The sequence below is a fragment of the Sinocyclocheilus anshuiensis genome, unplaced genomic scaffold (assembly GCF_001515605.1).
Source record: "Sinocyclocheilus anshuiensis isolate Anshui unplaced genomic scaffold, SAMN03320099.WGS_v1.1 scaffold185, whole genome shotgun sequence".
Classification (NCBI taxonomy): domain Eukaryota; kingdom Metazoa; phylum Chordata; class Actinopteri; order Cypriniformes; family Cyprinidae; genus Sinocyclocheilus; species Sinocyclocheilus anshuiensis.
Genome location: NW_015539887.1, coordinates 782,109 through 806,821, shown reverse-complemented (window position 1 = coordinate 806,821; position 24,713 = coordinate 782,109). Strand labels below are relative to the sequence as shown.

The 24,713-nt window shown below is 37.2% G+C and overlaps 3 protein-coding genes across 3 annotated transcripts; all 3 read left to right on the top strand.

The window, feature by feature from the left end:
* The first annotated feature begins 2,778 nt into the window (after positions 1-2,778).
* On the top strand, positions 2,779-4,577 carry LOC107685585 (homeobox protein Hox-A11b-like). The gene is made up of 2 exons (XM_016482232.1): positions 2,779-3,582; positions 4,345-4,577. Exons 1-2 carry the CDS (start codon positions 2,964-2,966, stop codon positions 4,575-4,577), a joined length of 852 nt encoding a protein of 283 aa, XP_016337718.1. The 5' UTR covers positions 2,779-2,963.
* A 4,171-nt stretch (positions 4,578-8,748) lies between these two features.
* Positions 8,749-11,039, top strand: LOC107685613 (homeobox protein Hox-A10b). The gene is made up of 2 exons (XM_016482262.1): positions 8,749-9,514; positions 10,712-11,039. Exons 1-2 carry the CDS (start codon positions 8,749-8,751, stop codon positions 10,987-10,989), a joined length of 1,044 nt encoding a protein of 347 aa, XP_016337748.1. The 3' UTR covers positions 10,990-11,039.
* Positions 11,040-14,063: 3,024 nt separating this feature from the next.
* On the top strand, positions 14,064-16,167 carry LOC107685612 (homeobox protein Hox-A9b-like). The gene is made up of 2 exons (XM_016482261.1): positions 14,064-14,664; positions 15,456-16,167. The coding sequence occupies exons 1-2, from the start codon at positions 14,136-14,138 to the stop codon at positions 15,692-15,694; spliced, it is 768 nt and encodes a 255-aa protein (XP_016337747.1). The 5' UTR covers positions 14,064-14,135; the 3' UTR covers positions 15,695-16,167.
* Positions 16,168-24,713: the final 8,546 nt, after the last annotated feature.

Sequence of the window (24,713 nt, the reverse complement as noted above, 5' to 3'; positions counted from 1 at the left end):
ACAGTATGTATGTATACAAACTCATCTAAGCGGTTACGGAGTTAAAAACGTACAAATACACATACCTTGTCCAAACCTATATTTTCAAAGAGCCTTTATAATGGCAGCATCGTACGTCAATATAGGGGGAAACATTTTTTTAAAGTGGGCCCTCAACTGCACTGCGACAAAATGCAGGGAAAAGACAATCTGTGCTAATTAAATGCACCAAAGCGTATAAGGCCAATCGACAGTAATATCACATTTTCACATCAAACTGACATTGTCGTTTCTTTTATTAATCACAAGCCAATGTCTTCTATAAAACCGCTTTTTCAAGCAAATTAAAAGAGGACTATACTCGATGAATGCATTCTTTTTGCTACGATCATGATTTAAAATTATTTTGTTATAAAACGGCACGTTTAGCCTATTTCTAAATGGCATTAAACTGTTATTTCTATTTACAATAATAATACGTTTCTAGACATCACTGAAGATCATCTATAATTCAGATATTCCAATCAAATATCTTTGCTATTTAAATAGTCTAAATTTGTTTAAACAAATGGAATTGAAATTGTTGTGGAATTAACTGGAAGTCACATATAATTATGCGCGAGCTTTACCGCTTTTACACGACAACCGAACGTAGGCTATTACAATTTCAGATGAGAAGTTTGGGGGAGAAAAAAAATCCAAAGCCACAGCTTTTCAAAATGGACTGAAAAAGGCGTCTAGCACAGAACAAATTTCATTTGTTCTTAGTAGTAGGCTATGTAGCCTATGAAGTGATGACAAATTGGCTTGGACTGTACCAATTACTGTGCTTCTCAAGAAAGAAGTGCTAACTTGAGCCAGTGCGAAAAGTTATCGGTCATTTGCCTGATACCCTGATTCGGGTGAGTCGAAAACAATCCTACAGAAAATGCCCAAGTTTCGTGCAATATTACAATTACTGGTGGAAACCCGGGGCGCTGTTTGGGCTATTTGTAAACAACCACTTACACAAGTGACCCTCACCCTTCCACGAACTTGAGGTCTTGTTCTCAAACTCTTAAACATGGCAAAACTAAATGCAAAGTTTAATCTGTTTCTTTGTAGTAGAGTCATGTGGAGCCAGACTTGCACCAGGTCAGTATCGCTACACTGAACGCCATCTTCTATTATAACATAGCCCTACAAATAATAGAAATAGTTACTGACCGAAACATGCATGATAACCTTCTATCTACACGTGCATTCGATCTTACGGTTTTAAACCTGGAAGCTGTGCTAAAAACATCACTCTCACCCGATACAACGCACGGGGCCGTTGTCTCTCGTTAATATACTGTTACCCGTGACTTCAGGTCTCATTGAAGTTCACGAATTCCAAGTAGGTGGCGTCTCATGATCACTCTCCAACGGCCATGGCTTGTCTGAGCTGACAATGGCTGGAGGAAGATACCAAGAGCACCACAAAACCACGTCTGTCCTAAACTGGTTACTCATTAAAAGCCTTAATATTGACAATATTGATAAAGGAAATGTAAACCATCTCCTTCGTTGTTGAACATTGGATTGTTCACATAATTGGGACGATTTTACGGCATATTCCTGTTAGATTTTGTTGCGCAATCTTTTTAATATTCTCTCTTTTTTCTTTCTTTATAAATGTTAGCATTTGAGAATTTCCGGCATTGTTTATGGTTTAATCCAACGTAATTCTGCGGGGGCCACAGCAAGTTAAAACTTTATGGGCCTCAACTGTTTTCAAGCCGCTTCACTTCATGACTCTAGTGCCCAACACGGGCAAATACTGCCTTTGTCTTGCCTAACTACTTAGCTACATTAAAATATTTTTTGGCAAGCGAAAAAACGTTTTAGCAATTTTGAGAATGCAAATTTATCCTTAAACGGTCTTATTTAATTAATAATATATGTGGGGGAAAAACAACTTATGCATGTTTGACGCAAATGGAACTCCAAATAAGAGAGGCTTGTTTAAAGTCATGAAAGAAGTGCAGCCTACTATATTCATATTCTGTAATTAATTAAATGAGTTTGTTCTCTAACATTACTAACATTACGTCACATATACTAAAACTACCCAAATCGTATATTAACGCAATTATAATAGGTCTATAGCTTTTGTCAAATTCATTTTTATTTTGCGCTTTAAAATTTATTTGTGACCACACTTCAAACTGTGGTTTTGTGTTGTATTTTAACACACAGGCAAACAACGTTTTCAAACAAACTATGAATAAAAGTGTACCGTATTCTTACGCCAATTGGTCGAAGGGTAGGCTATTTCACGTTTAAAATAATTCCGAACTGATTATCGTGAAATAAAGGCAAATAGATGAGGCCAGAAACGTAATTCTGTTTCAGTTTCAACACACGCACTGCCATAACATTGCGTTCGAGTCAGTTTATTAGCCTACATGCAATCAATTAACAAAGAGCATCACTTGGGAATTCAAATTGCAAGTATACATCACAGCAAAAACCTCTCTTATGTTTCTTCCTGGCAATTACATTTTTAAGAGCGTATAGACTACAGCGAGAAAAAGGATGGAGAGTTACAGCGACATGTTTGAGACTTAATAGAACAAATCCATAAACATCAGAAGCCCTGGTAATGTTACTAAGGCGCGCTGGCTGTTAAGCATGTGGATGGGTTTCTCCAGCAATCCAAAGTGTCAACATAACCAACTGTGGTCCACTGCAAGCACACGTTCATCAATGAAAAGTATCTCTCACTCCTCGACTTGAACATTTGCACATGTTGGCATACAATATTCTAAGAGGTACATGTCAATTTCTGCCCTTGGTCACATGACTGGCGCTCTCTGGAATGGATGGAGATGGATCTCCACGTCAGCTCACGTCTCAAAATTTCTGCTCGGCAGATCATGCTTCAAAGCCACTGAAGCTGAAGCAGTTCTCTACTACGATGCGAGGCAGTACCATGGTTGTGGCGTGCCCAACCAAGTGTCATGATGGATTTTGATGAGCGGGTACCCGTTGGGTCTAACATGTATTTGCCCGGCTGTGCTTATTACGTGTCTGGAACGGAATTTTCCAGCCTTCCTCCTTTTCTGCCCCAGACCCCGTCTTCGTGCCCCATGCCATACTCATACTCCACGTCCAGTTTGCCACAAGTTCAGAGCGTTAGAGAGGTATCTTTCAGGGACTATGCCATTGACACGTCCAGTAAGTGGCACTCCAGGAGCAATCTGCCACACTGCTACGCGACTGAAGACATGGTGCACAGGGACTGCCTGTCCAATCCTGGAACTTTGGGGGACATGTTATCGAAAAATAACTCGGTTCTTTACCACTCCAACACGAGCCACACGTCCAACGTGTATGGCAGCGTAGGAAGGAACGGAGTGCTTCCCCAAGCGTTTGACCAGTTTTTCGAGACCGCGTACGGGAACGTGGAAAATCAGCCGAGCGAGCAGCCGGTGGACAGTGCAACCGGCAAGGCGACTCCGCCCGCGGAAACAGGCAGCGACACTTGTCGGGGAACGGAGGAGACGGAGCGCTGTGAAGAGACGAGCAGCCCGGAGCCATCTTCCGGTAACACCGAAGAGAAATTCAGCGGCAGCAGTAGTACGTACTAAAGCAGTTGTGTGAGAAAGTTTCTGATGTAACGTGCTGTTGTTAAAGGTTTTATATGCTGTTTTATAAGCATATAAGGTTTATAGAGGGCCCTGTATATTTACCCTAACAAAACTTTGTTATAAACGCGTGATCACGTGCTCGAAATTGAAATTGGCCGTGAATGATAGGCCATTTCCTTTTGAGTCTTCAAAAGTGTGCATTCCAGCCTTCATTACAGTTTGGGCTTTTTGTTAATGCAAAGTTATTTAAGAGATCATAGAAATCCTTCGCTTATTTATCGCCTCTGAATGCACTTTGTAGGCTACAACAGGGAATTTACAGACCATTTTAATTCTTAGGTATTGTTCTGGAGTTTTTCTTAAATATCAACTGATAAATCTTTTCATGTGGTTATTATTATTATTATTTTTATCTTTTGTGGTCAATGAAAAGTAATGCATATGAAATTTTAGTCTCTATTAAAGGTTTCTCATTATTAAACGACCCTGGACGAGTGTTCCGTTGTTGAACTCGATATTTTATTAATTTAGGGCTAATTATATAATGTGTTAGCTATTACTGATTTATCGTTTAATTAGTATAATTAGAGAACAGCAACAATTTGTGCATAATTTTGGAAAACGGTAATTGGGTGTATTAACTATTCAGTTGTCTCTGCTGTATTCATTTAATGAGATTGTAGCCTATATTATTTCTATGGGATAATAAGTTAAAGTCAGATACTGACAGTCTTTCTTCTCTACATTTCAGATGGACAGAAGACACGGAAAAAGAGGTGTCCTTACACAAAATATCAGATCAGAGAGCTGGAGAGAGAATTTTTCTTCAGTGTTTACATCAACAAAGAAAAAAGGCTACAGCTTTCCAGAATGCTCAACCTCACCGACCGTCAAGTAAAAATATGGTTTCAAAACAGAAGAATGAAAGAAAAAAAACTAAACAGAGACCGCTTGCAGTATTACACCACGAACCCTTTTCTTTAGATCGTCTATTGCTGAGAAATCATTTAGGCGAGATGGTTCATTTCAAGTTCGTGGATGCACATTCCGGCTCCCAGAGGCTGCTGCGAGACGAGATGTGACCTTCATTAATCTGAGAGACTTTTTCATCGACATAAACTTACATTTATATTCTCAGTAATCTCATACCGTTTGAAATTAAAACTATTATTATTATTGTTGTTGTTGTTATACTGGTATTGTCATTTGTTATTATTATTTTTCCATTCTACTCAGTTAAATGACTATTCAGTTTACAGGGATTTAATTTTTGTTATTACTATTATCTGACCAAGATCTGTACTTTTCGCATATGTCTAGCAGTAAGTAAGCTACAATCTATTCTTGAAATCTATTTTGCTGGGGGGGGAAAAAATTGGGGCGGGCGAGATATAAATACTAATGGAAAAGAAGGTGGTTTTTAATCTGTTAAATACTTGTGGTTTATATTATTAGACTTTGTTTAATTGAATAACGCACATTTCATGAAGCCTAAGCATATTAAGAACTAAATGCATCATGCGCGCTTTATTCTCTTCCTTGAATTGTGTGGACTGAAAGTGTATATTTGATATTAGGTGTCTTTACTGCGCATTTTCCAGTAAAATCGGGTGTTCTAAGTGTGTTCGGAAATGTCCAAAAACAGAGAGAAATTCTTATTTATTTTTAACGGACATTAGGCATTACATAAGGCAAAAGCAATAACTGAACCAGCATGGACACTGCTCTGAAACCCTATTTTCTTTTTTGATTTCTGTGTTTCTCCACGTTTTCTCTAAAACGCGTGAAACTATATCGATGTTGCAGGAGCTCATTCATGTTCATGATAATCTCTCATGTTTATAACATCTCTTCAATGTTATATAAATCAGTCTCTTGAAATATCTTGTGTTTTCTCTCTTTTTTCCTGGAGCAGGATCAAATGTTTGATGGATCTTGCGTTATATTGCCTCCACGCTTTTCTTTGATTCAAGGATCAAGTGTTTGCCGTTATTAATGCCTAGTATCCATTACGGAACTGCCCAAAACATTGCTGTGTATGTCTCCATGAATCAAACGGCCTTTCAACAAATGGTTCTGTGTCGATCTTCCAGATAAGTCTTTATATCATATTGCTATTTTGAGAGTGACATGTAGCATCAATACAAACATTTCTTGAGAATTAAACATTTTTTTTTCTTGAACATGAAAAGACTATGAAAAGTCTCTTGTTGCTTCATATAGGCTAATTTTACAGTTTCCCTGCATCAATATATCGATGATCCACTGCCACTCGGAAGTCTTATATAAAAAAGTAGACCATAAGATAATAACGACTGTTTTACGTGATGACCCTGACGGTTTGCGCATCCTTTGAGGCTCGATGGAATTTCGCCCTAATTACGGCACATCCCCCCGTTGCTGCAGCAACTCGGTCATAAAACCCGTCTTAGTCTGGAGCATTTGTAGAATTGGAGTGAGGTGCCATAAACCGTCTGAGAACCAAGGTTATTAACTGTGACTAAGAGCTAGAAAACAACGGCTGGAACTATTGAAAGCTTGTGTTCACGGACTTTTCCGCCATCATTTGTCTCAGTGTCCCATCATGGCACCACGGCTGGATTGCTCACTATTTCGCTCTTTCGACGATACATTTCTTGTCCACTAGGTGGCGCACTTTAGATCAATGTCATTGCCGGGTATCTAAAATCCAATGCTGAAACATGTTTACTTTGTGTACGGGCAAAGGACAACGTCTTTGTGAACTATACAAGGCACTCTTTCAGGTAAATAGCCAAGCTACCATTCTGGAATTGTTGTCAGCATTGTATTCATTTATTATAATTTTTAGATGATAATATAGGCTAACATTTTAATGTTCAAAACGTAGCCTGCAAGTAAAGTTTGTTTCATGATAAAAACCTTTTCATTTAAAAAGTAGTACCACTTCTAACAGTTATATTAATCTCAGAATATTTGTTTGTTCCAATTTGACTTTTTTTTTTTTTTTTTAAGAAATTGTAAGAAATTGGAGACATGTTTTGATTCTTGGCTTGTTACAGTTTTACAATTTTGCATTTTATTTGTATTGTTCTAAAATGTTTTCTGCGCCATATAAAATCAATAAGTCTTTAGCAAATTGTGATGCGTTAAATGAAAAACAAAATGATCTAATCTTTATTGGCTAATTAAAATTCAAATGACTTTTAAAACAATAGCTACCCGTCTTAAGCCACTTTGATTTCTTAATGCAGAAAGTACAAATAAATGTTTTCCAACAGCCGAAAAGATCAATTTCAAATAATAATTTGTCAATTGCCCATTGTTTTCCTTTAACATAGACTACATTTCAGCTTATGAAGCGTGATAAGAACTTATTTTGTGGTAACATTGTCATTAGTTAGTTACAGTAAAAGCTTCCACTAGACAGAGTGAATTAAAACATGATTATTGGAGCAGGGACAACTTGACTATAAAGAAAATTAGGTTTAGGCTACTTTGATGTGAGGAGCCTATACCTATTTTTTAAACGTTTTTTTTTTCGACCCGAGTCATCTAATTACTGTAGTTGTGATATTTGGTCGATATTTAAAATTGCATGCTGATGCTCATGTGCATTTTTTTTTAAATCATAAATGTGTTAATTCCAACTATAGGACGAATAATCCTATGAACAAAGAAACAGGCCTATTTGTGAATATATCTGTGGAGTAGGCTATTTTTGAACGCGTAAAAACCGTTGGAAAGAAAGTTCAGAGATAGAGCAATAAATGACCATTTTCCACATAACATTAAGCAAAATTACCATTTTCAACATAACATTAAGCAACGGCTGACAAGAAAACTTAAATGTGACCCTGGACCACAAAACCAGTCTTAAGTAGCACGGGTATATGGGTCAAAATTATCGATTTTCTTTTATGCAAAAAATCTATAGGATATTAGCCTAAGTAAAGATCATGTTCCATAAAGATATTTTGTACATTTCCTACTGTAATATCTCAAAACTGAATTTTTGATTAGTAATATGCATTGCTAAGGACTTCATTTAGACTATTTTAAAGGCGATTTTCTCAATATTTATATTTTGTTTTTTTGTTTTTTTGCACCCTCAGATTCCAGATTTTCAAATAGTTGCATCTCGGCCAAATATTGTACAAACCATACATCAATGGAATGATTATTTATTCAGCTTTCAGATGACATATAAATCTCAATTTCGAAAAATGTAACCTTATGACTGGTTTTGTGGTCCAGGGTCACAAATGAAAAAACACAAACCTGAGAGAGAATTTTAGAATTATATTTCATGTAATTAAATGCAAATCAAATGACAAATATATACAACGGCGGCCTCGACATCACACAGGCTGATTTTCAGATAAATGATAATAGGCTATCTCCTGAACGCCAAAGGTAGGCAAAGGTAAATTTAATCACATACAACATTTGCGTCAAAATGGCTATTGTTAAATCATTTAGTAAACGTTATGGGATTGTGGTTAGATTTATACAAAAATAGTAGCCTTTAAACGATTTTTTACTGTTAACCCGTAACTCAGTATTGTAATATAAAGCTTATATATAGGCCTATATGTAACTTTAAGATTATCACATGCTAATTCTTTATTCTACAGTATGGAAATCCACATCCACCACATAAAGTGTTTCTGAAAAGCAGACTGAAAGCCGCCTCTCGTTTTGAACTTGAGTGTAGTAAATAAATTGTTTTGACCCACCGCATGCATGAAAACCAGAAGAGCAGTCTGTAACTCACTGTTTATGTGCTTAAAGGGCTGTTGGGGCAATTACAGTGTATCATAAAGGTTTACTATTTTAGCACTCGATCTCCTTTTCGATACCTTGTTGCTTTTTGGTTTTATATAGACTACGTGGCTCACAAGGCTTTGCGGCTAAGCAAAGTCAGTGGTCGTAAACATAATGCTGTTCACGTGAAATTCTGGGTTTATTCGTTTATATTTTAAAAAAACGACTGATCGGGTTAATGTAGATTTGACTTTTAAAAAATCTAGTAGCTTGAAAAAGATATGGGACACAACGGTTACGTGCCCACAGAGGGAGGAGTCATAGGTGCTCGTTGCGATTTAATTGGCTGTTAGCTCACACTGAGTTGTATAGTTATCAGTAATTATATTCAGCATGTTTTGCACAAGAAATGTCATCCAGAAAGGGCAATCTTCTTCCACCGTCATATTATACCACAAAGATGTCATGCTCCGATAGTCCATCTGGAAATTCGTTTCTGGTAGACTCCTTGATCCACGGAAGGGCCGAGGGAAGCGGGCACTACTACCAAAACAGCGGAGTCTACTTGCAGCCGAGCTCCGAGTATTCTTATGGACTGTCTAACTGTGGCTATTTTTCTGGACTCAAACGGAACGAGAGCAATTCGCAAAATGTAGTACCTACTTGTGGGCCATATCAAGGCATGGAAACATGGCTGGAGACGTCGAGGTCCTGTCGCATTGAACAGCCTAACAACCAAATTACCCCACGGTCGTTCTCGCCCACCATAAAAGAGGAAAACTCTTACTGCTTATACGAGTCTGAGAAGTGTCCAAAAGACACCATTACAGAGGACATATCGTACTCCCGGCTGACACCAAACTCATGTCCATCTAGCAACAATAACGGTTGTGTTCCGGTACCTGGCTACTTCCGTCTATCTCAGACATGCACCACATCTAAAGGTTTTCCAGACAACCAGTCTGTATCGACTCGTGCTGCTGCTCAACGCTCTACCCGATTTGACAGCTCTCTTTCAGCCATTGGAGCAGAAGCGAGCAGGGAAGAGAACGACGAGCCTCCCACATGCGCACCATGTGCCCCGGCAAGAAACAAGGAGCTAAGGGGGTCCACTGGCACCGCTTCATCTCCCGAACCGCCGGACAGTCCGGAGAAGGCGGTCACTGTTACAAAAGGTTAGTTTTGTTGTTGCCCAGTCCAAAGGATTCGGGCGTCCTTTGGGCGCGTAAAAACAATCACGCCTTTGCGCGCGCGATACATGTAGCCTATGGAACTGTTTAACTGATTTTGTTTTTTAATTGCATGTAGTATTACAGTAATATTTCAGATGTTATTTCATAAGGCTTTAGACTGGCCAGATTTGGCAGCACAATCATGTGCGAGAATCTTCTATTTAAAAAAAAAAATAGCTTAAGTCCTTACGTCTGTAGTCGTCTCTGTAATTCTTTACAAATAACACAGCATTCCTTCGTGCCAAATGCAATGTGCACTGACCATTTTTCGTTTTTAAAGCTTACTTAAAAAAAAAATAATAGCATAAAGAATATTTAAAACATATTGTTCACAAGATCTCATTTAACAGTTCAATAACCCTAATTTGATTAATATGAAATATTGTAACTAATTCAATGCAAACCTTCACATAGCAAAATATTAAAGGCAGCGTTGACAGCAATAACGTGTGCTTCGGTTTTCTAAAGTTATCTAAAAAAATTTAAGTGATTACATAAAAAAAAATCGTAAAGCAAATAGGGCCTATTGCTCATGACCCAGGACTATCCCCATTTTGTGCATGTCTATATACGTATACGGATTTAGCAAGCCTATTTCTCATCATGCTGTTTATGACCTCTTGAGATTGTAATCACATGCTTTGATTTATTTAATGTTAAATTTCTTGCATAGGCGGAGTGTTTGTAATAATTGTTATAATATTGTTATAATTTTGCAATGCCTAACAAGAAATATTCTATTACTCTTCCCACAAGAAACGACCGATAAAGCGTCTTCAGTGCTGTAGAACAAAATAATGATTAAAAATGAACTGAATAATCAGATAATTCACAAAAACTGAATCAATAAATCGCAACTCAGTTCATATACTATTAATATGGCGACACACATTAGTATCACAAGAGTCATAGGCCTATTTTACATGTTAAATGAAAAAGGATGTGAGAATGTATTTACGTATGTACAACAGCATGTGGAATTATTGTATGGATATTACACGTTGTTGATAGTAGCTATTATTAGTTTAGTGATTAAATAATATTCATTGGGCGTATGTGGTCACTGCATCCCATTGCAACATGTTGTGAAATGGGGGCCGCGGTTGGACATTTTGGACTAATGCTGTCTCAAATTTGCAGCAGGAGATTCCAAAAGTGGCAATACAGCTAACTGGCTGACGGCGAAGAGTGGCCGTAAGAAGCGTTGCCCCTACACCAAACATCAGACTCTAGAGCTGGAGAAAGAGTTCCTCTTCAACATGTACTTGACACGAGAGCGTCGCCTCGAGATCAGCCGCAGTGTTCACCTCACGGACAGACAAGTCAAAATCTGGTTTCAGAACCGACGGATGAAGCTGAAGAAGATGAGTCGAGAAAACCGAATCCGAGAGTTGTCGGCCAACTTCAGTTTTTCATGAAGCCTCCTCGCTTTATAGATCTCTGGCGCCCTCCTCCATCAGCTGCAGTGGTAGCCTACTTACAACAAACCGTCTCCCGTAGGTGTGTGTGCATATATGACTTGTGCAAGATACTATTGATAACTTATTGTGTGTCGTATACTGTTGACGTTTTTATCTGTTTATGTATCATTTTATTTGACAACCCAGTCGTCATAACATGTCATGGTTATTTATAAACTGTCAAGAGTAGCCTACTTCACTGTAAAAGCAAGAGAGGAAAATAACGAATGCTGAAGGTGTTCATTGTACATAGCATTCAGACTATATTGTACATTTATTGTATATAACTGCGGTATTTGCATGTTGTAATAATAACTATTATGAAACCATTTTTAAATAATAACGACACGTTTCTTCTAAGTACGACGTTGTCAGGTATTTGCTGTTCTAGGCATAAGTGGAATAATCCGGTTAAAATGTAGAAACTTCTAAACATGACGGGACTTGTATTATTTTAACAGCACTCAAATGTAACATCTTTTTGGAAACATATAGGCTAAAGAGATGGTTTCAGATGTAAATTAATTACAGGGCAGAAAATAAATAAAGGCATGTACGCTCTAAAAAATGCTGGGTTGTTTCAACCCAACTTTGGGTCAAATATGGACTAACCCAACCGTTGGGTACATTTTTACATAAAATTTTTAACCCAAAAATTGGGTTAGTCCAAATTTGACCCAAAGTTGGATTGAAATAACCCAGCATTTTTAGAGTGGACCTAAAATCATCTTAGCCTACTTTTAAAGACAATTCTTGTAGTCCAAAACACTCTTGATTTTCTGAGCTTTTTTGTAACGGGGATTTTTTTTGTGCAAGGACTGTAATTTTGCTGACTGTAAAATGAAATGATTTATATAATTATCTACACAATCAGTACTGGTCCCGTGATAAGTCACACAAAAATGATTACAATCATTCTATTCCGGTCTTTCGGGTCTTATTTCTAATTTATTTTAATTAAGGGAAGATTCCATGAAAAGTCAACAAATTTTATGAGACAACATTGGTTAGATCACAGCAGTGTGGGCAAAAACTCACATTTTATTGTACTTGTTTGCTTGTGCAGAAAATAAATAGATTTAAAAAAATACGGCGTTGCCTTCTTATCTTCGCAAGCAAGAAACAAAGACAACTGCTAAGTGATTTAGGTAGTTTCATGTTGTTGGGCTCTATTTTACATCCCCACAACACAAAACTGTCTTAATTGCCTCGCAGTGAGATTCAGCACAACAACAAGACAAACATGTTGCGGCGAATTCTAAAAGTATTTCCAGAAGTACATTTTCTCTTGAAAAAAGACCGGAAATTCTCAGCAACATATATTTTAAGGACACAATTCTAATGCGTGAACTGCACGACTGAAGTGAAATCTTTAGAGCTGTATAAAAAGTAAATGTTGGACTGCAGGTGTAGTTAGCAAGGCCTCGGTTACGATCAATGCACTTTGGCCAAAGCCGCGTGCGCATCTGAGACTGAGAGCACGCCCACACTGCCGGATGGGTCTGTTGGACCGGAGGAAAAAACACAAAAGGCTTTATTGGCCATATTCAGTCCAGACAGCCAAGTTACAACCCGAAGAAAAACAGAGTAATAGCCCCTGTTATAAACAAAGTCTGCTGAAGTGCCCAGAGATCCACTGTTCCGAGGGCAAGATCACAACAAAAATGTTCATTAACCAGAGGGACAGAAAGCTCTGGTCGTCCATGGTTGTCTTGTCAATGTTTTCATTCCTAAGACTAAAAAAATATCAGGATTAAATGTATTTTCTATTAAAACATCCCTGTATTTACTCATGCTTTATGTTACAATTACGTTGCTGATTTCCAAATGCCATGCAAGCTGTTTATATTGTGAATAAAACATGCCGAACAACTCTACGTTTAACCACTGCAAATATATTTTCAAATACAACATTTTAATTATGAAGCATACAGTCACTATTTCACTGAATGTGTGGGATATTGCAAAACAAAGCTTTTCTGTCCTGTATCAGCTTATTCAAGAATACTAACAATAGAATAACATTGTAATAACATTGTGATTGTGACATTGTTGCTATAAAAATCATGTTTATAATCATTATTTTTTTGTAGTGTTGCTCAAACACATTTAAAATGTTATTAAATCTTTTTTCACTAATTTTGATGGTTTAATCATTTTAATTGTTGTAAGGTTTTAATGCGTAGAGCTTAATTTTAAACATAAAACAGACGGTCTAATTTGTATATGTATCTGATGAGTCCGTTAAAGCTTTTTTGTATTTTTTCCCCAGTTAGTTTTGTTCACGTTCAGATTTAGTTTGACTTGTCTGCACATCACAATCTGCCTTGCTTAGGAGCAGACTGAAGGTTTGAGCGCGTTGTTACTGAATGACTGGTCACTTAGAAGGTCATATCTCAACCATCCAGTGGCACTTATTGCCATATAAAGTATACATATGGCTCACGTAAGGATCCTTTTTATGTCTGAACTATTTTATGTATTTTTGTGCACGACTAGGCCGCGCGGAATACGTGCATTCATCATAGATATGTTATTTTTTGGATCTGCAAAATTTGTGAAACCCCCCAAAACAATCTGTCTAAAAAAGGGGTAGTTGAATTGGACTGCGTATACTGGCTAGATGCCTATACAATATGACATGGCAACGCATTTAGCCTACGCGTTTGGGATTTTTTTTTATTTTATTGCAAACAGTACACCTACTCTATTAAAAACTAGATACGGAAATTCTACAATAACGCTTCTCAAATAACCATTCTTGTTACGCTTGGTTATTAGATGCTGAAGCTTAACAACATGAATAAAATCAAATCCACCTTCATAAAAGCATATGGCTATACCATTAAAAATATGACTTGTAAAATGGAGGCCATTTAACCGTGTGCACTGGTTAGGCTTTCCCCTTTATCTCCCACGTTCTCTCCCACAGTCACGTGTCTTGCACATCCAATCCAGTCTCTGCAGTGATTCAACTTATCTAGAGGTCTGTAGTTCACAGCGAAGTCAAGTAGTTAGTTACTTGATTTCAACGGATTCTGCTTTTGTGTCAGTTTCATTGTGGGTGTATCCGTTCGCCTGTGCTCTCTTTGCTTGTTTTTGTTATGTCGACATTGGGGACACTGAGTTACTACGCTGACTCACACATTCCACACGAGAATGACGATCATTTGGCACCGAGGTTCTCATCTGGACCCGTGGTCCAGCAGCAGGCTCTGGAACTGACGCTACTTGAATATGGCGAACATGATCAATACACTTTCCAAGCCAAATCATCAATTTTTGGCGCGTCATGGAGTCCCGTGCCCATGCAGCCCCCAGGCACATCTATCGCCTACCACCCGTACATTCATCACCCATGCTCAACAGGAGAAACCGATGGAGCATCCGTGCGTTCCTGGGCGTTAGAACCGCTGCCTGCCCTGCCTTTCACGGGATTACCCACAGATACACACCATGATATAAAACTTGAACCACTGGTTGGGAGTGGTGAGTGCACCACGCATACATTGCTTGTGGCCGAGACTGACAACAATACGACACAAGCAGAGAGGAAGATAACAGACGATGCGCTTTCCAACGGATCACAGGACGAGAAAGCTCCAGCAGCGACAAAGGTGGATCTAGACCCAAGTAAGTGCAGCTAAATTTATATCAGAATGCGTCTGAATATGTAGGATACAGTTAGGCTACTTTTACCTTAACAGATGAATTCAATAGGCGTCGTTTGTATGTAATATAAAAAGTAGCTATAATCTATAAAAAGCTAGTCTTTTGTGAGAGACGTGAACAATTGCCTGTTTGTTGTAGTTAAATATTCCTATATTGTACAGTATTTTCAGTATAGGTTATAAGGAAAGCTAGAGGTCTTCTAACTAGGCCTTTCTTTCTTCTTTCGTTATGTGGGTGCAATAATCTGCATTTGCATCTGACAGCATGTTTCGATGGAATGTGTCCAGTATTAAAAAATGCCACATATTTGCAGTAGCTATATGTAATCATTAGACTGCATGCCATGTAACATTTAACAAGACTGCTATCCTACACATTACATTCGATTAAATGTTACGCAAAAGATATGGATATAAACGCACAATTGTTGCCGTAAAACATACAATCTGGATTTCTGAGCATTTTTTTTTCTGACAGACAGCAAGGCCCTTGTTTATCCCTCATTCGGTGATGCCAAAATTGCCAGTAGCTAGGAAGAAAATTATAGTTTGCACATAAAATTTTCGATCATATAAAATCCACCCGCAGCCCAGATGCATGTAATCCGTGATTGTGCTTTCCAATTTCAGCATATCAAAATTGTAGCCTTTATATTAGACTCTTTTTTCTTCTCACACGCTGATCATAAAATGGCCGCGGTATTTTTTCAAGTGGCAACATGACTAGCTCTCTCTCTCCGACCCTTCTTGCAGATAACCCTGCGTCCAACTGGCTGCATGCGAAGTCCACTAGGAAAAAGCGCTGTCCATACACTAAGCATCAAACTCTTGAGCTGGAGAAAGAATTTCTGTTTAATATGTACCTCTCACGCGACCGTAGATACGAAGTGGCAAGACTCCTAAATCTCACCGAGAGACAAGTCAAAATTTGGTTCCAAAACCGTAGGATGAAGATGAAGAAATGCAATAAAGATCGTCCAAACGACATTTAAAAGAGGAAAGCTATAAATGCGCACTGCAGTGGATGAAGTTATTTGGTTCGTGCGAAGGTGTTTGTGAATTAGCCTGTCTTTTTCCTCATGCACAACCACAGTAGATTATTATTGATAGCCTACATTTTGTAATGTTAGATGTACATTGCACAAACCTTTGATCTGGGTATGCTTGTATATATCATTGTGTCTTTGTATACAGCTCGTTGGTGATAGTTCTCTTGTTTGGCTTGCTTGTTGTAAGTCTAGCATTTCGCATTCTGTACATTTTAAATATGTTAAAAATTTTATTTTTAAAAGTTTTTAAAGCACCAGTTCATGATTTCAGGGAAATGTGTTCTGCGATGTTGAAATGCTGATGATATGCATGAATTTATTTTAATTAAAAAATGACCTGTAGCGTAATGTATCAATGTTTAATGTGACTACCTAGATGTATTTGAACTACCTATGTATTAAGAATAATTTATGTTGTGTTGTTCGTCATTGAAATATTTCAGTGAATTCTGTAACATTTACGTGATTGTAATGTTATATGTGAACACATAAATTGCATACGCCAATACCTCAAATCAACAGTGTTTAGTCGTTTTCAAATTAAATTCCACTTGTGTAAATAAATACATTTCTGATAAATAATCAATTTCGTTAAGACTCTCTATACCAATGGTCTGGGTAAATATATACGAAAATAATAGCCTCCTTTTTTTTCTTGGGCTACACTCATGCCTAATGAAGTGCAAATCTGCGACATTGCAATAAGTTGTCACTAATAATTGCAGTCCTGTATTTCTGTGCTATACAGCACATAAAGTTCCAGACTCATGAAAGACTCTACATAAATAAATCGTTCCTGAACGAGGTTGACAATGACTGCAATCCCGTGGTATTTTTACGCTATACAACGAGAAATATTTTACCGCCCTCCAAACAGTTTTACACTTCTCATGTTCTCGCGCTCATTCTACCGTTATCTTGCAACCCACTGTTTAGTGTCCTGTTAACGGCCCGGATGCCATTTATCCGAATAAATAAAGCTTAGTTTGATGCTCGTAGACAGGCCTGCACAATCTATTTGTGCCTTGCCCCCTGCAAGCGATATTAGTGGCTGCGCGGCAATAAACCACAATCACAGTCTTAACTGTTTATGGGGTGCAAAGCGATTGAAGGCGGAACTGGAACGACTTTTTGGACGCCCAACGCCTATATTACAATTGCAATTACAGTAACACATTATATATTTTATAAAAAAAATATATATATATTTTATTATTTTGTATTTTCGTATTTAATTATTTAATAAACACACAAAATATTGAAAAAAAGAAAAACTCTGTTGCAGACCAAAATCTTCAAAGGCTCTACACCAGACAGCATCGTAAAATGGGGCTCAGCCCCACTGTCTGTTTTATCTCTGCTAATTACTTTATTACTCCTCAGCAACAATTAAAACGTTGCAGAACTGATCACCCATTTGTTGCCTCGTCATGCATAAAGTGACAACGGAAACACAACCTATTGACGCATTGTACTTTTTCTTGCGTCCAATATCATTGCTACTTTGCATTTTGGTCATTTAAACTTCAACATGTAAAAGAAATTGAAGTATTGTTTTAAAGTGAATGTTTAGCCTACATTACGTGAATGTTTAAGATAGCGCATAAAATACTCTTGTTAGTTTTTTTAACCGTAAAGATGAATCACAAATGTGCACTCGTTTTGTCTAAATGGCATAACTAGGAATTCTAAATATTTCCATTTTAGTAAAGGTGCTACCCCCAACGCTTCACATTTTGGATGTCTGTCTTATTTAACGCACCTGATTCATCAGTAAATCAGCTCATTAATAAAGTGCTTAATGATCTATATTTGGTGTGTCTGATAAGAGTGAGACATCCAAATTTGGCAGTGTTGTGGGGCCTCCTTGAGCAGAACAGACGGGCCAAATGAGCCACTAACATTAGTATCCAGCAGGTGGAGACAGCGGTTTGTTTGAAACGATCAAGTGGCAAAACGGATTCTGCCCTACAGCAACCTCACTTAATTGAAGGCCAGCCACAAACAAACCCTATTTACTGATGCAAATATTTCAGCTAACGTATCAAGAATGATGAATGCGAACAATTGTCAATTAGAATATGGTCGCTGGTTAGGCCTTTGTGAAAACTGAATTGTCATTTCATTTGGTTTTTACTTTTAGGACTTAGTTTGAGACTAAATGCAAGACTTTCATGTTCAATTGATAATGATACTAATGCAAATGGCTCATAAAGAGCACTTAGTTTTAATTTTATAAATATGTTAGCTTTTTCAAACCATTAAAACATGCATAGATGATTGACATTTGGAAAACATATCACATCTAAGCACAGCATAGGACTTTTCTTGAATGCTATGTTGATCTGTGATATGTTGACCTTGTCTGACCACTATGACCTTACTTAAAATTACAAACAGATGATCTGACACTATGTAGTTCCCTCCGATTCCAGCAATAAATCTGGATCAAATAAAACGAAGTCTTTATAATATGCTTCTTAAGGGCCAAATTGTTGCAGAGTTCAGCTCAAATGTGCTCCAACACACCTGCCTGGAAGTTTCTAGTGATCCTAAAGACCCTGGTTAGTTAAACTTTGCAGGAGGTGCATATTGCCACCCAGGAGCAGCATTGGATGCCCCTGGTTTACATACCTAGAAGCATGCACACACTAATGCTCAAGGTAAGACAGGTGGTTCTTGCTCATTCCAGAACTTTGCTTCACTCACTTACGAGTCAATATGGGACAAATGAGTCGTGGCTGCAATTCAAAGCATCACCTATGAAGTACTTAAGAGCAAATGTAGTAGAGGTATCAGGTCCTAAACAGTGGTAAGAGGGGTGTACTGGATGTTGTATGTATCCAAATGGTGTAGTAGCCAAATGGATAATGGGAATGCTAGAATGTGGCAGAGTACTACAAGCAAGAAGAAACTTTGTAGCTTTGTACTTTGTATCTAATAGGTGTCATAATCATGCACGGAACAAGGTGGGCTTGACTGCTTTGAGTGTCAGGGATAGATCACCCAAACATCAAATTATGCCATCATTTACTTACCCTCATGTAGTTCCAAACCTGAATGACTTTCTTTTAGAAAAATATATTTTGAAGAACACTGAGGTTCAAACAACACTGGACCCCATTAACTTTCATTGCATGACTTAAAAACACAAGGTGAGTAATGATGACAAAAAATGTCATGTTTGGGTGAAAAGAGTAAGTGCACCAGTAGACAGAGACACTAATTATACACAATCTGCTAATATTTTACAAGCTATACAAGATTTATGCATGGGAAATAGACAGAGTTAACATCACAGGTAAAAATTTCAGTCCACACTTGCAAATTTCAGTGTATGATTAAAAAGTAATTGATAGTTTAGTTTTAACGTTTTACAATGCTTTCATATTGTTTATATTGTGTCGTAGATCAAGATGGAGGGGAAAAGCGCTGTTTAAGTAGTACCTTATGGTCTTACGAGTGGTCTGGGGCCCTTGTTAATCCACGAGCGTTTCTATGTGAGTTTACATACAGTATATAACAACGGTTTTGGGAAAGAGAACGCAGTGATAAAGTACTACTTGGGTCCCACTTATCCTAGTGTTTTGGGAAACCAGACAGTTGTTAGTCATTTTCCTCTTTCACTAAAAAGGGTAAAATCCATTTACGTATCACGTTCCCATCTATATGTTTTCACTTGTCACACAGGCATGCATGCATCGGAAGCAATATGTAAAGATAAAGATACATTGCTCTGAGCTGGACTGACGTTGCAACACAAGCATCGTGGAGCATCTCAACTAACGTTGTACGTTAATTTACGATCCAGTAACGCCCAAACAAGATCCCGAACTACGTTCAAGAAACAATCCTCAACACGAAAGTAGTGGAAAACATGAAAAATTCTTGTTATCTTCTAAATTTAATAATTAAAAGATTCTGAGGTTAAAAAAAAATTAGCCACTCAGCTTTATAAACATACGTAGCCTAATAGAGCTTAGTCAGGTTAGACGCCATATTGGATTTAATACAAATTAAAACGAGGCTGAGGGATGTAGACATACAGTCTTCACAATGGCACACAATGTATAAAGGTCCTAGGTCAAACAATTTTCACTACTCAAAACATTTATAGAATATTTGTCTATGGAACATCGGTAGTAGTCCATTGAACGCACTAGGCCTAGTTCTATTCTTCACAGCCCCGTTTTCATTGCAGTAAAAATTAAATGGGCTATGCTGCTACTCTGACTAAGGTCTATATAACTGCACACATTGTGTATTATTTTAAGGGCATCTGCCATTACTATTTAGCCGTTGTGCTCCTTTGGTTGGAAACTCAACAGATGCACACAGTGTCGGACATCCGCTATGCAGATACTTCATAGATACACTTAGCCTCATGCAACATGCAATATGCAGCTTCCATGCTATTCAGACTAGGCTAACAAAACAGATTTAAACCTGCAATGGAGGAAGAAGAGAAATGAGAAGAGAGCACCTTTTTAAAACTCCTTTGTTAACATTTTTATTAATTTTTTTGCACAAATGCATAAATATTTCGTGTAAAATTAATAATAATGTACATTTCTATATTGCAATTATATTGTAGCATGGCAGTCAAGTGCATGTTGCCTGATGGCAAAAAGTGCATAATGCTTCATTAATCTCTAAACGGAGATTAGAAAGACTGGCAGTGTTTTCACTCTCTTCTGGTGTAGGGGAGAAATATTCCTAAAGAGCCTACGTGTTATTTTAGGAAAGGAAGCGTTAGTACAACAATAAATAATTGGTAAAATTATAAAACAGTTGGTGTACATTAGAAATAACTTGCTCGGCGTTTAAATTAAAATCCGTGACGTTACAGGGAAACCCAGTTTTACGCGTTTATAGAATGAGGGCGGATAGCAGAAAGAGGGCGATGTTGAGCCTCCACAAACGCTGTTTTGTAGGAAACCATATCTCGTTGAAAGGCAGCCGATGATAATCCAGCAGTAAAGTTCATTTTAAATAAAAGCTGCTTATGTGATTATTTTAGCTGTGTTACCATAGCTCTGTCACACACCAAATATGCCTATAGGATATCAGCCTATAGCCTATGCAGGCCTTTATTTATAGTTTACTTTACTTTTAGTTGCTAATATGGTTATTTTGGAAGAAATTCGTTGTCGGAGCAAACAACCCTGAAACAATTAATTAATCATAAATCGTAAAATAGCATGTAAAGTTCATTAAATAATAGCGGTCCATGTATAAAGGTGGCATTATTAACCGATCTATTTCATGCCTCCCAATGCGAATATTAAAGGCATATACTTTTCTAAAACATTTCGAATAAAAACTTTTTGTGGCTACTCCTTTATAATCCAATTAGCCTATCCTGCATACAGACAAGAAGGCATTTGCGTTTAATGGTGCAAGAGACTCATGACGTGCCTCCAAGGATCAGACACGGTTAGACTATAGCCTACGTTTAGTGATATGGTCAACGCGTAATACTACAGCTGCGCACTATTGGATCACATTACCCTGATAATTTACAGTAAACTGACTCACAACTTTCCAGCAGGTAAAGAGGTGCCATACACGTAAACCGATAGGCCTATGCATTTGGTCAATAGGCCAATTATTTTTGTTCATCTTTTATTTTTTTATTAAAATAAATAAATAAATAAAAACTACTGATGAAATCATGTTTGTAAAATCATAGTTAAATCATCGATTCATTGTGTCTAATGGAAATAGATACTCAAATGATTTAAGTAGCTAATCAGTGCCATGATTCAGGATACGATGTTACTAATCTTTGCGCATGCAGGAGACATCCCACCATAATATAGTAGCCTAAGTATATTTATTTCCAATAGGCCTACCCTAGACGTTGATTCTTGGCTTACGAATTGATCCTGCTTTAATGTCTTGTTTTAGCATAAAGAAGATAAACTATAACATTTTCGTTAACGCCGTGATTTTCATATGGAACAGGCTATACTCTCACAACGTCATATCCTGAATAAAACTGCACGATTCTCTTCTAGGGCAGGGGTATAGTGCATATGCCCGGAAATGACATACACCTCTAGCACAACAATAGGAGCTTGGAGCTCGTTTACGACCCAGTGCAATGTGTGTGGGTAGAGGGTCATCCATCAAACGCCACTGTTGCTAGAGCTACTGCCTTCGCAGACATCATAAACACCCCATATACGCCTCACTCGCACTCATTTACAAAGCTCACTGAGAGGGATACGAACAGATCAATCCCTGGCCTTTTTTTATTATTATTTTTACATGAACGAATGGGTTTGGAAACGTGGTTGACCGAAGCAGAAGTATTTACAGTATCCTGAGATCAAGTCCATTCAGCTGATATCTGATTCACATATTGCTATTATATTCGGAAAAGTCTTATTTTAACAGTGTTAGCTTACTCCATTCATTATTCAAATATGTTATTAAACAGGCCTCTAAATTTACGTAAATCATCTGAACTCTATAATTGAAAAACAAACTAATTAATTCGTATAAATGTTAAGACAATACAATAAAATCCGAAAAGAAAATCCCCAACATATGTATTTAATTACATATCAAAAAAGAAAATAGAGAATTACAGTCTATAACAAACTTACCTTTACCAGTTGTTTATAAAATGTAAACGCATTTTAGAATATTTTTTAAAAAACAAATCAAATAATTATCACATTATAATAATAATTATTATTAATAATATTATTATTTTTAACGCCTAATGGTTACGTATTTAAATGCGTAAATCAATTTCATACATAGCCTATATGTACTCAATCTATTAATGCATTAGTTTTGAATGCAGCACATTGGTCGCTTCATTTGCTTGATGATCCAACGAGCCAAGTTTTCATTCTTAACTTGTTTTTTATGATCGTCAGCATTCATTATTTATTCTAACAGACGGTCAGCGGGTCTGTCCATCGAGCCAGACATATCCAAAAAGACATGGTGCTGGAACATACTCAGCACGTGGACAAAAATGATGCAAACTGCCAAATAATTAAAGAATTATTAAATATCTATATCTTAAAAAACACACACACTTAGTTTTTAATTAAAACACTTAATTGTTTTATAGATTTGTCCTTCGAGAAACCTCGGCTTTAAAAATGCAATAAACCGTTTCTTATTAGTATTTTAATGCCAGTCATAAACACATAAAAGTGTTGTTTTTCAATTGCACACTGATGCATTTATTCGACATACATTACATTAAGGTAACTCACAGTCAACAACAAACTCTCGACCTTGAGAATTTTACCTAACCAAATAGAAAAAATAATGTGTTGTAAAGCCTTAGATTAAATTTTTTTTTTTAAATTAATTTCAAATTTTACAAATATCAAAACACATTTCCGATAATACATTACAAGCACATAAACTTACATACAGTATTCATGTACATGCATTAATAGATTTGCAAAGACATGAAATTTATAGTTCGATTGCCAATTTGCAAAAACAAACAAAAACAGGCTTTTTTCATTCAAAGCACGGCAATATATTTTGATACTCACATATCCATTCTGTCAGGTCTATCTAATGAGAATAAATTCAATACATTGTAAATATGAATTAATATTTCAACAGACAGATTAACATTTAATCAATATGACAATTAACAGTATCCGTAAAGATACATCCTTGATAAATTTCGATGTTTAGCTCGTGGGAAACGACGAAGATTTTTCGTTCTTAGTGGAAATGTGTAGGAAGAAGTGGGTATTTTTGAAGAATGCCGACACCCACGTTCATCTACACACAATAGCTCCTGTGTAGCTGCAAAAACACATGGTTTCTCTTACAATCAATATGTAATCCTATTCATTCCCAAACCTTCGATAAAGGCTGACTTTCCAAAATCGAAAATATAAAACGAACGATTTTTTTGGTCCGAAATATGCTGATCCATTCGAAGAACAACCGGTTTGAAATTACGATCAAGGTCAATCCTTTAATCGGAAAATATCACTTTTTAACATTTAATTTATAGAATGGGAAACTCTCAACCGTGAGTACTACGCTGTTCTCTTCTTCCTGGCCACATATGATCTAAGGGAGTGTTAGATGGTTTAAATGTGTTCTTAGGGCACTAAGCTGTCAGACCTTTTGGCGTGTAAGATTGATAGCGTGCAGGCTTCCAGGGCTCTTTGTTTGGAATATAAGCAATAAAGTGCTCGAGGCCTACACCTACTTAGCTAAAGACTTCTGAGGACAACATAGAAGACACATTCTTGAACGTAAAAGACTAATGAATGTACACTTTTATTTTATATTAATAACTTTTGTGTATGTGTTGTCTGTCTGTGAGCCGGTTTAGAGTCGCTCAAACAAATTGTGAAGATCAATTCAGGTAAAATGTGTAGTGTGTTATTATTTACATAATACACTGAATGTATACAATTATACGTTTTATTTTCACAAATTCTGCACTGAATATCAATTATGTTCATCGCACTATTAGTAGAAGAATGTAACCTGAAACAAATTCTGAATTTATATAGTTTCAAAGCTACAGTAATTAAAAAAGGACTGCAATATATCTTAAACTAAAACAACACTAATGCACATGCAAGCGTAATGCGTCAGCGCGCGAGTATATACGCGGGCGCGTCGGGGCTTTCAAACTATTTGTCTGCGCGCAATGTGTGCGCGCGTACTGTCTCGCGCGCTTTTGCTCGTGCATTGGCAAATGAGAGCGCGCATTCTCTAAGAAAGTAGTAAAACCCAGACTCAGGAATAATGGGTTTCCTCGATCGTGGCTATTGGTGTGTTTATGTGTCCAGTTGATGTGTTGGGGGATCTACAGCCGAGGGCCGGTCAAACAATAAAGGGAGAACAGCAGACGGACTCACTGTCACTCTCACTGTTTCAGGTACTGGCTATACTTACAATCTACGGAGCAGTGGGCAAACTGACCATAAATGCGTAAATAAACTAGCCCGTC